The sequence below is a fragment of the Trachinotus anak genome, unplaced genomic scaffold (genome assembly GCF_046630095.1).
Source record: "Trachinotus anak isolate AG129_WGS33_773 ecotype Australia unplaced genomic scaffold, CSIRO_AGI_Tana_v1 ptg000005l, whole genome shotgun sequence".
Taxonomy (NCBI): Eukaryota; Metazoa; Chordata; class Actinopteri; order Carangiformes; family Carangidae; genus Trachinotus; species Trachinotus anak.
The window spans coordinates 16,416,437-16,432,729 of NW_027273856.1; the positions used below are offsets into that span (position 1 = coordinate 16,416,437).

General features: G+C 37.1%; 2 protein-coding genes across 3 annotated transcripts in view; one reads left to right on the top strand and one right to left on the bottom strand.

Moving 5' to 3' along the window:
* The window catches only part of mep1a.1 (meprin A, alpha (PABA peptide hydrolase), tandem duplicate 1), a 193,228-nt gene that overhangs the window by 147,642 nt on the left and 29,293 nt on the right, over nucleotides 1-16,293 (bottom strand). The gene's annotated exons all lie outside the window — the stretch shown is intronic.
* adgrf3b (adhesion G protein-coupled receptor F3b) overlaps nucleotides 1-16,293 on the top strand; it is a 24,350-nt gene continuing 8,057 nt past the window's right edge. For both annotated transcript variants that reach the window (XM_071478567.1, XM_071478568.1), the window contains exons 1-13: nucleotides 1-138; nucleotides 561-597; nucleotides 2,646-2,706; nucleotides 3,020-3,038; nucleotides 5,570-5,725; nucleotides 7,888-8,040; nucleotides 8,262-8,329; nucleotides 8,435-8,493; nucleotides 10,671-10,789; nucleotides 13,682-13,912; nucleotides 15,367-15,600; nucleotides 15,796-15,936; nucleotides 16,023-16,222. In XM_071478567.1, coding sequence (XP_071334668.1) covers nucleotides 2,653-2,706; nucleotides 3,020-3,038; nucleotides 5,570-5,725; nucleotides 7,888-8,040; nucleotides 8,262-8,329; nucleotides 8,435-8,493; nucleotides 10,671-10,789; nucleotides 13,682-13,912; nucleotides 15,367-15,600; nucleotides 15,796-15,936; nucleotides 16,023-16,222 — 1,434 coding nt within the window. In that variant the 5' untranslated portion in view covers nucleotides 1-138; nucleotides 561-597; nucleotides 2,646-2,652. The remainder of the gene's footprint in view (nucleotides 139-560; nucleotides 598-2,645; nucleotides 2,707-3,019; nucleotides 3,039-5,569; nucleotides 5,726-7,887; nucleotides 8,041-8,261; nucleotides 8,330-8,434; nucleotides 8,494-10,670; nucleotides 10,790-13,681; nucleotides 13,913-15,366; nucleotides 15,601-15,795; nucleotides 15,937-16,022; nucleotides 16,223-16,293) is intronic.

Genomic DNA, 16,293 nt, shown 5'->3' on the forward strand with positions numbered 1-16,293 from the left:
CACACACCCTGTTCAGTCTAACCCAGTCTTTCTGATAGACGCTCTTACTTACTTTGACTATAATTCTGATATGGAGTACAGTTGGATTTCTGTTTGCTAACTGCAGCAAAGACGGTCAATCATCTGTGTGAAGCCAAGGTAAGAGCTTTTTATGATTGCATTTTTATCTTTGTGAAAGAGATGTAATCTGAACAGAGGTGAGACCTTACTACGTACCACTTGACTGTACTGTAGGCAATAGTATCCCTAGTATTAAGATACTAGTATGAGTAGCACATGGAAAGCATGTGAAAACATGTTTGACTTCATATCTTCAATTTTGAAACAACCATGCTCTTACGCCCTTCAAAAAGTCACCGTCTGAAGTCCATTTCTTTATTGTTGTTGCAATAGAAAATGTAAGCTTCGTAGTCAAAAAATCATTTGCCATAAAAATCCTTTACCATTCAGTGTAAATTTGCATAAGGTATTCCTGCAACAAGAAACAGTTCAGTCAGTATTTTTATCTGAAGGATCTCTTCCAACAGAGAGCTAATATACTATTTTGTGATATTATCAAGGTGTGCATGGAGATTTCTCTGGCTGCAAAGATTTATGGTAAGTGAATGGGTGATTTGCTCTCACTTTAATTGCGGAAATGTTTGTTTGAATTCTCTGTTCCTGTAAAAAAAACACTGAACGGAAGTAGATTTACGGTGTCTATTTTGGTACATTGAAGAACTTAAGGAATTCTTCTTTTGTGAAGTTTGTTAAGCTTGCTATGTTTAGTTTCTGCTGCAACTGTGCATTTTGTTATTTTGTTATTCAAACAAACAACAGGTAAAAAAGGTCACCATATCAAAACCTCTGACAATGTCAACAATAATGGACATTGTAGGCTTCAAAAAGAATCATTTTATCATAATTATTAGTTGGGTGTTTTATAGTAATTTTAATGGACATGGCTGTTGTGCAGGTAATCCTGTTATTGTGTTTATGTGGGCATGGTTAATGTATGTTTGAGCCCTCCATGTGCTGCTAGTTAAAGAGAGCGGCTGTGCTGTTGGTCCAGTGTTGTATAACCACAGTATAACAATGGCTAAAAGAAACCCATATCCTACCTCAACAAGAAAATTAGGTGGGTATGAAGTGTACCACATCAACACAGCCTTGACCATACTTGGTATATGGTACCACTGATGTGGGCAGGAGCAAACAGTGCACTGTTAAGAGAAACTGTGAAAACTGCCTCTGCCTTGTTTGTGTTTAATGTCCAAATGCAAAGTGATGCAAACAAGTTTGGCTTCCCAAAATATGAGCTTTGGAGTTAGGAAGGAAGAAAAGATAGCTGCTCATAAGGGTGTCATAAAAGCTTATTGATTTATAATACTGTAACCAAAGGGTATTGACAGCACGTCAAATAAAATTATATGGCAAAAAGATTATTATGAATATCATTCTGTGTGTCTAAAGTCCATGTAGTTAGTTAGTTTAACCTATGTTTGATTTGAAAGAATGATCACCCTCTGCAGCCCTTCTTTTTGGCCAAAGTGCTACCAAAGATACACAGAACAATTATTGTTGCTTTAATTGTTCCAAAAATCATACATATGCTGATTTAAGACTTGTAAAGCTGATATAGTTTCAGAGTAGTTGTTTAAACTTAAAACTGATCAGTTAATTAGTTACAGCAGACTTTTAGACACTTGAATATTTGAAATGTTTGTTTGTTTATGAATGCATGTACATTCACAGAGCAGTTTATTAGGGACACCGCACTAAAAGTGGTAGGGCCTCAGCCTCAGTTCTTCGTGGCATTGATCCTTCAAGATGTTGGAAACTTTCCTTTGAGGTTCTGCTCCATGTTGACATGACTGCATTACATCATTTCTGCAGATTTGTTAGATGCACATTCATGCTGCCAATCTCCTGTTTTACCACATCCCAACAGTGGTCTACTGGATTCAGGTCTGGGGAGGCCACTGAGGTTCACTGAACTCACTGTCATGACCATGAAACCAGTTTGAGACAACTTTTGCTCTGTGACATGGAGCAATTATCTTACTGGAAGTAGCCAGTAGAAGATGGTAAACTGTGGCCATAAAGGGATGAACAGGGTCAGCAACAATATTCAGCTAGGCTCTGACATTCAAAACATGATTGATTGGTATTAAGGGGCCCAGAGTGAGCCAAGAAAACATTCCCCACGTCATTAGACCACCACCACCAGCCTGGACTGTTGACACAAGGCAGGTTGGGTCCATGGATTCATGGATTCTGACCCGACCATCTGCTGCCTCAGCAGAAATCCAGATTCACCAGATCAGGCTATGTTTTCCAGTCTTCATCTGTCCAGTCTTGTTGACCCCGTGTCCACTCCAGCCTCAGGTTCCTTTTCTTGGCTGACAGGAGAGGAACCTGATGTGGTCTTCTGCTGTTGTAGCTCATCCACCTCAAGGGTCAACAAGATGGTTTTCGGCTCACCACAGTTGTAAAGAGTGGTTATCTGAATTACTGTAGCCTTTCTGGTGTACAGGTGTTCCTAATAATGCACTCTGTGAGTGTATATATTTGTGTATTTGTGAGAGTATGTATTGTCAGTCTGTCTCCTTGTTCTATAATTGGTGCTACTATTAGATTATCTGACATGTTTTTTTACCCCCCAGAGTAACAATGTGCTCCAGGGTGTTTATATTTCTGATTGGAGCTTTGCACATCTACTATCAGGTAAAGTTACATCTCAGTCTGTGTTATATACTTTGGGCAAGACTATAAGCTAGTGAATCTTATTTAAATTTCTTATTTACTTTTGTCTTTACACTCTAACATTCTGTTAATGCACACAATTTCAAGTGACATATATAAAAAACTGTTTTATTTACTGACTAAAAATTAAAATGACAAAGTACAACTCTGTTTGTATTGCCATTTTAATTGGCATGCTAAAAATATATAATTTATTTATTTCAATTTGACTTAATTACACCCATGACAGAAAGACTAACTCTGTTGTTTACTTGTTCTTGCCATTGCATTACAGGTCCTTGCAAACACTCAAGGTAAGGTCCTTATTATCCAAAGCATCTATCCATGGGCAATTTGTTGCGCAGCCAACAGTAAATAAATACAGTAAATACAATAATTAACCAGCCTACACTTAAACAAATTACACAAGAGACAAGGAATTACAGAAGACTATTCAAAAAGCCAATAGTAGAAAGGACCTATGAGTATTTGAGTCTATTGGTCCTGCATCTAATCAGAACATATCTGCCACCAAATGGAAGAAACTAATACTCACTAAACAGGGAGTGACTACGGTGACTAACTGACTGGGCCTCTTTTATGGCCTTGTCTCTGTACTGCACAGAGAGTTCCTCAAGATTAGTCCCAGCTATTTTGCTGCACAGACTCAATAAAACAAGAATAAAAATTTAGATAATGGAGGTGTCAACAGCCAATCAGAAGAGAGGCTCAGAGCTTCTCACCAACCTTGATTACTCAAGTTCCAGAGAAAAGCCTGAGAGAGGAGAAGTGTAAAATATGGGACCTTTAATTTTGTTCAGTTGAAATGTCAAATCAAAATTTAATTAAGCATGAAATTTCGTAGCATTTATACAGATGTTCTTATATAATTGATCAGCATTTTACCTGCCTCTGTTCAGCATTGATTGGCTGTTCCTGGAGGCACGTGATGAAATTTTAATTGTAGACTCATATACAGTTTGTGCAACTTCCTTCAAACAAGTGAGTTGCTTTGGCACAAAGACAAATCTCAGTATCCATTGACAGTGTAGATTACCTGGTTATTAGGGTGTAAAGAGGCATTTTTATGTTGCTAAGATCAAGGTTTTCATCTGTCACACCAGTGAGATCTCTGATCTAATAGTGGTGGTGGGCAAATGTTCGAATGGAACTATGGACCTAGTGCACATCAGTAATCAGTATAACAAAAGTGTGATTGGTTGCCAATAATAAATGTTTAATTGATAAATGAAATATGTGCAGTGTTGCATGTTTAGTGTAAATTGTGATATGGCCAGAGCTGTTTACTTCCTGTTTGCACCATGACAAGAGAATGGCTGCATCAAAGCTCCCAAACAACAAAAGTAAAGTATGTTAACATAAAGGTAGGACAAAGATTTTTTCTACTTTGTTCAGTTTGGTTGTAGAATGAAGAAACACATTGATAGCAAAAGTGACACTGCATCTAGGTACATACATACACCTACGCCTCTACCAGACTTTTCAGTTTCACTTTGAATCAAAATATGTTGGATCTAGGTGACCGCCCAGACAAGGCACGCAACATTGCTGTTATCCATCACAATGAGAAAGATGCTTTCCTCGGTGATTGACATAGCAGTGGGTCATATATGGAGTATGAGGAGGAAACAAGCCATTTGCCTGCCAGGCTGTCGAATGCATATGTTGACCTTATGCAAAAAAAAAAAAAAAATACAACTTTTGTCCTCTAATATATCTATATATACTGATATATATCTGTATATATGTATATAGTTTGTTTTTTTGTTGCTATATATATATGTAAAATTGTCATTAGAATGTAATAGCATTCTAGTGGCAATGATTTGTTAATAACTGTCCTGGGACATTTACAAATTGTGATGACTGCATTGTAGAAATTCATTCTACACATTACCCCATCAGAAGATCACCATCCCATCAAGAATACTGATTGATTATTTGAAAAGGTTGCTAATGACACATGATTTGGACATTTTCATGTCTGGGAAAAACTTGGGATTAAATGTACATTAAAACTGCATAGAATTTAAATAACAAATGTTAACTAGTCCAAAGTGATTTACATGCATAATCAAGAGACTGACTTTGGAAATGAATTTTTTTTTTTTTGCCTCCCAGTTCATGAAAGTTCAGTTGCAGGCCTGGAACTGAATGTGCAAACAGAAACCTAATATGCAAAAACTTACTAAATTAAGTGTATGTACAAACCTACAGTATATGTGCAAATATAGATATGTGATTGTAGGTACTGCTTTCAACACACCTTTTTGAATTATTTAATATACCATAAATAGTCACTACATCACCACGGTTGTAGAACTAAATATTAACCAAACATGTATGGATTAATTTTTCTGATGTGACAAGGTCTTCACACTGGAAGAGATACGCACTAAAATTAAATTTAGATGATGTAGCCATGTTGGGTTTTTCTCTGTAACAAAGTAAGGTCTTGACCTTACCCTGTAAAGTGCCTTGAGATAATGTATATTATGATTTGGCGCTATACAAATAAAATTGAATTGAATTGAATTGAATTGAACACAGCATGATAATAATTTATTGGAAATAGCAAAACAAAAACTTTCAATGTACAGTCTATGTATTATATGTGCATATACATAACATGTATATGTGTGTAACCTTGCTGTTGCTTTTTACACTGGAGATATAGCTATATTTTAGAAATGTCTAAGAGTAAATAAGTAAATACAATCTACTGAAAATGACCCATAGGGTTAACTACCTTTTTGGTAGTTTTCTTTATTTTTTGATTACTTTCACTTATTTTTCTGTCCCATTTGCTTATTATGTTCTGTAGATAATGTCTACATCGCTGAGCTGATGGTAGAGAGCAATGTCACACTGGACGTCCTGACTGTCCTGTCAGTTTTCAATACGACAACTGACCTCCAAGTGAGCAACAGCAGTCAAACTTCCCACAAAGTGACCATCTTACTAAGCAAAGTGGTAGCAGGTATCGTGCTGGAAAACTTTCTTTTTTCTGTGGTTGTTTGAGACTGTGACAGAGGAAACAGAGGGAGGCAGTGCAGCTCAGGATGCACTGCTAACATGAAAGTACAACAAAGATCCTACAGTGAAAGTACACGGCTCTTTGCCTCCCCATTTTGTTAAGCAGATTTATTTCCTATTGATGCAAAGTGGTGGCTGCCTCACCAAACATATTTGAATTATTAAGACTCTTTTTAAGGTATTTGGCTTCACTGAGCCTAACGCTTCCTGCATAAAAGGTCTCACAAATGTAGTAACCACCGGGCTCTGTTAAAGCAGTGTTAACAAACCAACGACAAGTTCATGCATGTAAAAAAAGGCAGGGTTTGTAGCCAATGGTCATTTATAAGCAACATCACCAAATCATTACATACATATTTAATGAGATAAAATTAAATTGAATTCAATTAATTCACCGCAACAGTAAAAACAAATAATGATTCAATATGGTAAAAATGACAAAAATGAAGCACAGCACTGGAATAAAAAAAATAAAATAAAATAAAGAGTAGTTTCACTGAAAATGACGGGAATGGTCACACCATTTGTTCTTTACACAATTGTTCAGGAGGTGACTCTTAAAACCTGCTCCTTCCTGCATTATTAAATTTTTTTATTTTTTTTTTTTTGCCGTAGTTTTTGGTTTTGTAATAAACTTATATTGGATATGTAGCACTTTATTTTTGACAAATCAACAATGACATTTTGTATGCAGACACAGTCCTAGAGTACATTCATACAAGTTTGTCTCAAAATTATGTTTATTGAAAACTAATTTGAAACATTAAAAAACTTTCAGATTTCATTCAAAAAATGTTAAAAATGTTTATTAACTTATTGGCAAGTCACAAAAATGCTGATACAGAAAATATCCAATCTTGCAATACAATATCTACTCATAACACCTTCCTCAGATAGCAAAATAAATGAAAGTTTTCTGTGTGCACCAGAATTGGTCCAGATTTGCAAGTAGCATCTGACAGACTTTGGCCAAGCCAGGCATATACTGAGCACGATGAAACACAATATGTGGCCCAAATATTTCCCAGAATAATTTTACGATCCAGGACAGCATAATACAAGTTTCGTCCTCTAGGCACCCACAGCACTTATTTAAAAAAAAGTCTGAAGCTACTTGAAACTAAAGCACAATGTGATTATTAACATTTAAAGGAGCTTTTTGTAAGTTTTGATATTGCTACATAGCAAAAATTAGCATTAACAGCTGTTTACTTATCAGTCTAGAAGAAACGTTGCATGTTCAGCATCAAACTTCCTTGGCAGCTACGCAAATGTTAACTCTTGTCTCCATCACGTCTTTTCTCTTCTACTGAAATTAGCGTGCTAACCAGCTAGTCACTCATCACTTTCCTGTAGCGACTGAATGTAGCCTCCAGTCTGCCATGAAAAGTAGCTGCTCGTATTGTAACCTCTTGTTTTATAAATGCAACAATGGCTGAGGCTCTTGTCAAATGACAATCACCACCACCACCAGTTCTTACAGAGACAACAGCTCCTTTAACCAAAACCATGTTCTTACCTAACCTCAACCAGAGAGTTTGCGTTGCCTAAATCTGACAAACGGGATTAAAAATGATATTTGCCATCACAGAATAATTGGAAAAATCATTTACTACAATATAAACATAATTTGTAAAAGACAGATTGATTAGACAAACATTTATTTCCAATGTATGTCCTTTTTTCTTTTCTTTTACTATTATCAAAGTTCATGATGCTAAATGGATGTGATTTTATGAGAAAATATTGGGCTCTATATTTCATCAGTGCCAGTTGTAGTTAATTAAAAATGTTATAAAATTACTTTTTCATACTATTAATTTACAACAGCAAATATGTTTTTTGGAAACATATTGCAACTTTATATTTCCTATCAACATAATGTGGAAACATTTATTTTCTGAAAACCTAATTTCTTAATCAGCTTGTCAACACTGAAATTAAAATGAGAGGTGATTTATGGTAAATTTTTTTTTCTTTTATGTAACTGATTAAACCTCACCCACACAGCCCTAATAACTAAGGATGTTTTTCAGAATTTAACTTTGATTGGTGAGTATTTAGTCACTATATTTAACAGTCTGACACCTGTGCTTCACTTTCTAGAGTGCCTGATTATTGCAGATCAAACCAGTTGCAACTGCTCTGTTGGGTACATTTGGAGCAATGAAGTGTGCTACGCTTCTGGCTGTTGCAGAGAAACTACTTGCAAAAAAAATGTGTCCCACATCGCACCACTCTGTGTCGCCAAAGCCAAAGGTAACAGTCATGATACATGACAAATATCCCTCAATTTTTGTAGTAGTTGTACTAGTACTACTTTATTTGTAAATTAATAGGGCATAATAAAATAAGATTCACCATAATCTGAAAGTGTATATGCATTAGATTTTATTCCCATTCCATACTTTTTTCCCATATGGGCAAATATTCATGTTGAAATCAGAATTGAAACTAATGATAATGTTTGCATTTAACAGTTCACATCAATGGATCAGTTACACTGCTTCCAACAACAGCAACCTGGTCTTCCACCAGTAATAGCAAGGTATATTTCCCTCTCATGACAAAATTATAGTTATATATTGGATTTTTTCCAATGTACATATGTCAAAGTCACATATAAATGAGTGAATGCTCTTTCTTTTCAAAGCTTATACAGTGTTTTGAAGGTCTTAATGGCTTCCAGTACCTGAACATCACTGATAGCAGGTATTGTGCATTGCAACTATATGAATTACATAATTTGATTTTGTCTTTTCTTTTCTTTCTGTCTTTATTATATTTTCCTTAAATCAAAGACGTTTGACTGATGTTTAAAAAACCTTATAAATGGGCAATGGATAAAGAGATAATCTGGTTTTATCATTGAGAGAAGAATTTTAAAATTTGATTTATTTACATAGAGTCACACAGTCAGAAGCATTAGTTCAGCTGTAACATCAGAGCCAGCTAATGTCTTTAAATTATAACAAAACTACAACGACCCCAGCCTGCAGAGATTATTCTAAAGGTTCATTCAGATGGAATGCAAAGAGAATTTCAGAGGTCCATGCAAAGATAGTAGTGGACACAAACAGTCAGGAACTCCAGGAAAGTTGAAAACTTTTCAACGTGACTGGAGAAATGCTGTCATGCCCATTTGTGTTTGCACCAGGAGGTTTTTCTTGCATTTGCATTTGCATTTGCATCTGCATCGTATTTCAGGCTCTGAGGCTGTAGTTAGATAATATTTTCTAATTAGTGCCAGTGCCAACATACAGCTGAGGCTGATGGGAATATAATTCGTCTTGCAGGCATTTGGTTGTAAACCAAATTACAATTTTGACCTGATGTTACAATCCATCTAAAGCTGTGGAGACGTTTCACTTAACGCCACAAATGTTAACCTCATGCTGGTCCTGGAGGAAAATCCATTGGATCACCAAAGTTAGTAATATTCATCCTCTGCACAAAATTTCATGGCAATCCATTCAGTATTTAGTTGAGATACATTAGTCTGAAATCCAGTCAAATCAAATGGATGGGCCAACAGACAGACAGAAATTGCTAGCAGAGCCATGACACTAGCAAAGCTAAAAGTGAGTACAGGTGACTGCATATTGTCACTCAAAAAAGAATAAAAGCACAATTATAAGAAGAAGCTGTGCCTCAATTTCAGATGTATTCAGTTTTGCAACCCTGTCTCTTTAACATTATATGTATTTACTGGTGGCCTGGTATTCGAGTGGTTAGGGCGCGTACCATATTGAGCGCAAGACGCTCTTAGCAGGGCACTGGTCACTGGTTCGACTCCCGACCGGTCCGACTCTTTCCTGCATGTCATTCCCCTCTCTCTACCCCCTTTCCTGTCAGTCTCCACTAAGCTATAATAAAGGCATAAAAAGCCCCAAAAAAATAGTAAAAAAAAAACAAACATTATATGTATTTACAGAACAATGAAATGGTTTAGCTGTGTACCTTTTGGAGGTAATGTAATGCTGTTGATTTTGCTCACTGGAAACATTTTCTAGTCCAGGAGATATTACATTCTGTTACAGTATATTAGTCATGATGCATGAGGTAGATGATGACTGTACAAAGAGCATTACATTGATATCTGAGACCAGGGTTCACGTACTGTACCTTTTCCTTTCCTGCCAAATGTTTTAAGTTGTCTATAAATAAATACAAATGCATTAATCATGCATCACTCCGCCTGAATGTATAATCCAGTAACATGTCATTAAAAAAGCTTCAGAAAAAAAATTATTCAATAGAGGGTCTATTTACTGTTAAAAATCAGTAGAATATAAATGTAATTTTTAAGAGCCCCACTGACCAGAAACACCTGGCATACAACATAATTTGACATTGGATAAAAGGAGTTGTTTAAACTAGTGCTTTCAATAATGTTTTTACTATAATAAAAAAAAAAAAATACACACAATACAGGGCTGCACAATTTACAAAAAGAAAATCATATTGCACTTATTTTTGCAGATATTGCGATATGAGTCACAATTTTATTTGGAATATTAATTTTTGCATTTCATTTTCACAAAAAAAATTTAATGATGTTGATGTGAGCTTTGTTTGGGCTTGTATCGAACAAGACCATTCCCTTACATCTGGAGAATATGATTTGCAGGCCGAGGCATCTCTGTAACACAACAATGTCTACGGTGCTAACAATGCACAACCATGTTGTGACACATTTTACCTTTATCAAAAAAATTGCAGCTTCTGCAATTTGGAAGTTGCACTTCTCCATATTGCAATTTTAACTATATTCCAATTAATTGTGCAGCCCTAATAGAATACAAGATCACTTTTCATGTCATTAACCAAATGAATATTTTTAATGTCATTAACGAGTCATCTTCATTGATCCTCTCCATATCTTAAAGGAGCAACGGTGTTGACTTTGAGGTAGCCGTCAGCGTCAAATTTCTGACTGATAAACTTCAAAGCATCGTGACTGAGGTGGAACAACATCTCAGTGCTTTCGTTTTGGTCGACACTCTAGGTCAGTAAAAAAAAACTATGACCATTTCTTATCATTCATTTAGATCATGATGATTTTAATTATTTCTTAGCTGTTGTGCTAGCTAGCTATGCATGCATACACTCTGATTATATAATGCGAGCCATAATGCACCAGAATTTGGTTTTAATTTTTCTTCATATCCAGTAAATCTTTTGTGTTCTTTTTTTTGATTATTAGAAATACAAATCTTTGGGTAAATATTGTGTCTTAAAAATTGGCAACACAGTTGGTGCATCTGGTGCATTATTGGCAGCTTGTTTGCATTTTCTCTCCTATTTTCTCTTCACTTTTTATTTCCTTACCTGGGTTCAAAAAGATCTGGTTTTGCTGTTAACCAAAGTGAACGGCATCTTCTTGCTACTGGCCACAACTGCTTGTGTGTCACAGTAACATCTTGTTGGAAGCATGACATGCTTATTATGTCATCATTGCGTTTATGATAGATACCCCTTCCTCCCTTTTTGGTGTGTGTTTTTGAGTAGACAGCACAGTGAGAGATGTAGTTATTGTGAATAGAAGAATCCACATAATTATGTCTCCTTTCATCCACCCTCACTATTGGCACAGCACAACTTTCCCTGTCCAAGTTGTATGTCCTGCACATGTGCTCAAGTAAAAGAGCCGAGTAGAGACCCTCTTGGAGATGGGAATCGAGAACCAGTTCTAGTTGAGATCTCGTTCCAAATTGTCCGAACCATGGAAATCGTATGCCTCTTTTTTATCACTTCCTCCACTGCCGGCTTATTTGTTACAGCTGTGCATTGCAAAAAAATGACGTCAAACTCAAGCATCTACGCTGCTGGTAGTCTGACATGGCTGCATGGCTGCATGGCATTATCCTCCCCTTCTGCTATCCACCTGTTACTGTTTTCAAAATCCTGTTTGCTACAGGACACACAGCAGCAGCCTTTGAGCGAGCGACCTATAGTACATGCTCAAAATGGCAGGTTTTGATGAAAATGTGTAAAAGTGTCAGTAAGAGTAAACAGTAAAAGTGTCTTTTACTGTTTTTCGTTGTGTTTTCTTTGCGGGGAAATATCCATTTTAATGATGGTGATCAAATTCCCACCTGCAAATGTTTCACCAAAACAAGTCCCCCTTGACCCTATTTAGCAGGGGCACCATCGCTGCACAAAACGATTGTGATTGGTTTAAAGAAGCAAAAACAAGCCAGAGTGAGAACGGTAATGGTTGCAGTCAGACCATTCTCCAGTGTGGAGATAGGTCTGCTTATGCAAGACTACACTGCTGGAATAAGGACTCATGGCAAAGAGGAAGAAACAGTCCAAAGAATGGCTTCATTTCACAAAGAAAGATGACAACAGTGCTTGTTGTAATGTCTCTAAAGTGGTAGTTTCAAGAAAGGCTGGAAATGCCAGCAATATGCATCTTTCTTCGTAACATGAGTCTAAATTCCAGAAAATGCCATGTATTTGACACTCTGTGACGAGTGTCACTGCTTCCCAGCCAAGCAACACATCCCTAACAGAGGCTAAACATTAGAGTCGTGCAAGGCAGGCTTAGCAAATTTTTTTTGGACTAAGAAAACCTAAATTAAAACAGTATTTTAACAGTGGAGTTTTTGCACACCAGAGTCACATACATGCCTTTTTCCTACTCTATTTCTGCTCTGTGTTTAGACTCAAAGACAATACAACAGTGTTGCCAGGCCTATTTTTTCCCTTCCAGAAAACTGGGAATCAGACCCACAAGCAGAATTGATGGCATCAGTATCAATACAATCTTATCAATTCCCATCCCTAGACCCAGTTACATGTATACATGACAGAGACAATGGCAAGAGAAATCTACCAGGGGAAATCAGGGACCATTTTTATCATTACCATTTTTATTTTATTAACTGTTGGAGTAAAATATTGGACATAAGTGAAAGATAAAAGACTTCTTCACTTTTACTCCTACTCACAAACTTAAAACTAAAACCTTCAAAATGCTTTTTTTTTATTTTAAGTGGTCTCTTAATTTGGGTAACAGTGTATCCTAGAAGGCTGCAGTGGAGAAACGCAGCAGAGCATGTCTGCTTTATGTGCACACGTGATCTCATGATAGATCAACTGAGATTCTCTTGAAAGTTACCGTTATACTTTGCTGTAAATAGGAGTAAGTCATTCAATAAATGTTTCTTATTGTTCACACTCACACTCTTTAGGTGGTACTTTAGAGTATTATGTATTTCTTAAAGGTGTCCTAAATACAGGCCCAGGTTTCTTTAGTCACCCACACCAGTGATGGAAAAGGTGTCAGCTTACTAAAGCTGCCTGCACCCTGGTTACCTCAGTGCATGTAAACACATTGAGCGCCTTTGGAACAGACTTAACACATTTCAAACTCTGGATACTTAGGGCAACTATTCATTCTACATCTTCTGATCACTATAAACTCATCAGTTGAACTACTTGTCACTACAGTCTTCTTTGGGAACTGGGGATCAGTTTAGAATCTTGGGAGTAGCTGTCGGTCCAGTAATTTCACAGTAGTTGCAAAAATTATGCCTGGGAAATACACTCACTGAGCACTTTATTAGGAACACCATACAAATACAGGGTAGTCCCGCCTTTTGCTTTCAAAGCAAAGCAGCCTCAGTTCTCCATGTCATGGATTCCACAGGAAACTTTCCTTTGAGATTCTGCTCCATGCTTACATGACTGCATCACATCATTTCTGCAGATTTGTCAGCTCACCACCAATTGTGTCAAGGTATCTTGCTTTGGACCACAGTCTTGGATGGACAGCTGAATGTAGGGACTCACAAACCAGTGGACGTACTTACACTGAAAGACTATAACTCCCTCTCTTTGCTTAATCATAATCACTGTACAGCTGTACATTCATCTGTCCTTCTTCACACAGGCATGGTCACCATAAAAGCCCCAGGGACTGCAGTGGAGTACCTAAACAAAACAGTACTGAAATGCACATTTGAGGAGACAACAGACAGTGCTGGCTGGAACATGAGCAAGCCGCATGAGCGCTTTGAGCTCAACAACGGCACTGTGGTCAAACTGGATGGCAACTGTAGCACGCAGCAAGACAAGTCCTGTGTTGCAGTGACACTCCTGAATGTGACAGGCATCTGGGAAGGCAAGTACAGAGGTTTCACAATAACTGACGTTGAACTGAAATGAAATTTAAAATGTCTCCTGCGTTTGTTTTGACATATGTACATATTTGGTAAAAGTTGTAATTACCAAAAAGAAGAATTTAATTCATTTTTCTGCAGATAGTATCCTCTACATCAGTGCTCTCTGGGAATGTGAATTTTTGGTTCTGATTGTCAAAGTTGTACTGTGATGTGATTGGGGCAGGGTCTGTGTGAACCAACATACCATGTTGGTCAGCTGTTTTTGAGAAAATGACTTTTTGAGGGGAGCGGCATGGTGGTGCAGTGGTTAATACTGTTGCTGCGCAGCGAGAAGGTTCTGGGTTCAAACCCTTTCTGTGTGGAGTTTGCATGTTCTCTCTGTGTCTTCCTCCCACAATCCAAAGACATGCTGATTAGGTTAATTGGTGACTCTAAATTGTCTGTTGGTGTAAATGTGAGCGTGAATGGTTGTTTGTCTCTGTATGTCAGCCCTGTGATAGAATGGCGTCCTGTTCAGGGTGTACCCCACCTTCGCCCAATGTCAGCTGGGATTGGCTCCAGCCCCACCAACCCTGCATGGATAAGCGGTATAGATAATGTATGGATGGACTTTTTGAGGAAAAGACACACTTTAACACTAATCCTGTTGAGAAAGTTTCCCTGAAATGTCATAAATGCAAAGGAAAGAGTCATCACCATCGAAGCCTTTTCTCTCATATAAGTTAAACATGAAATACAATAATATGTAAATCCTTAATACCTCCTGTCACGCTCTTGGAAGCAGTCAAAATAACTTTCTCTGACAGCATTTTTTAAGCTCATTGTGTGTGATGGCTGTAATTCTTTGCTGTTGGACAGATTTTCTCCCTGGTTAATTTCTATGAACTCATTTTCAGTCATCATGAATTTATTTCCTCTGTAGAAGCAAACAAGTTACATGAGTCTTCAGGAAACAAGAGGCTACAAACAACCCATAATACAACACTGAGTTTACAGAAGCTGCCGATTACTCAAGAACTGTTGAAATAACATGAATGAAAAAAAAGAAAAAGAAATCAGTGTAAATGCTAGCAAAGTAGGTTACCTATGTCCCACTTTCTAAGTGGAATATCAGCTTACCAGCATAATGGGTCCTCTCAAATGTTTTAGGCTATTGTTAATGGAACAGTTTAAATCTGTAATAATGGATAACAATTAATAGTATTAGGGCTTGTTTAAAAAAGAGAAACATATTATATCAGTGTATGCAATTGTTCCAGTCAGCGAACCACAGAAATCAAAAGCCAATTTCTATAACAATAACAGCTTTTTCTTACACAGAAATCTCTGTTTGATTTTAAGCATGTTTACTTTCAAAACAATGTGCTGGTGAGCTGAGTCATCTGTTAGAGAATACAATCATGTCTGACCCATTTCAGTTGTAGCATGTAATTTACCAATATGTTTCCTGTAGGTACATATGAGTGTGGATTCATGAAGGGGTCTGTCAGGCACACAGCCAAGACAAATCTGAGGGTGGCAGTCCTGCCTGATGAGATCACCTTGAAAATCAATCCTCTTACGGCGGACTGTTCCGAGAACTCTAACGTTGACATTGAAGTCACTGCCACCATCCCAAAAAGCACAGAGCACTATGAAGTTTCATGGAGCTTCATGGGTAAAAGGGAAAGTAAACTACACAACACATGTAAGAGAAAAAAAACATGCGGTATCTCTCAAATCTATCAGTCCTTTTTCTTTCCTTCTGTTAGCTGCAGCACAAAAACAGTACTTTCACTGATAACATCAACACAAATTTAATTTCACAATATTGTGATAAAATGCATGTCAAACTGACAACTACAAACCCTAACCTGAAACTAATATCTGTCATTTGTTACAGCTGTCAACGATGCTGTGGTCTATACTTTCAAGGCTCCTGTCTCGTGCATAAAAATAACTGAAGCACAATATGTTAATGTCACTTTTGAAAACTCACTAAGCCAAAGCAAAAGTGCACGACTGGATATCCCAGTAATTTATAGTACGTGATTCTTTAAATAAAACTGTAACTTTTTAATTTGTATTCTCTCTTGCACTGTCTAATAATTTGTTCCATTTTTCTTCAAGAGGGTGAAACATTTTGCAGTGAGGAAGAATTAAACGGAGAGATCTGGCCAAAAGCCCCAAGTGGAGATACAGTGATTAATCGAACATGTGCAGCAGGCAGGGTTGGCTATAAGTCTCGCACTTGCCAGGGTACTACCTGGCAGCCAGTGTTCTCCTACTGCGTCAGCCAAGAGTTGAACAGAGTTTTTAATGAAGCAGACGTGAGTGTGGCTTTATAGCTTATAACACTGTGTGACCTTAGAATAATAAGGTTCTATCTGACTTTTTCTTC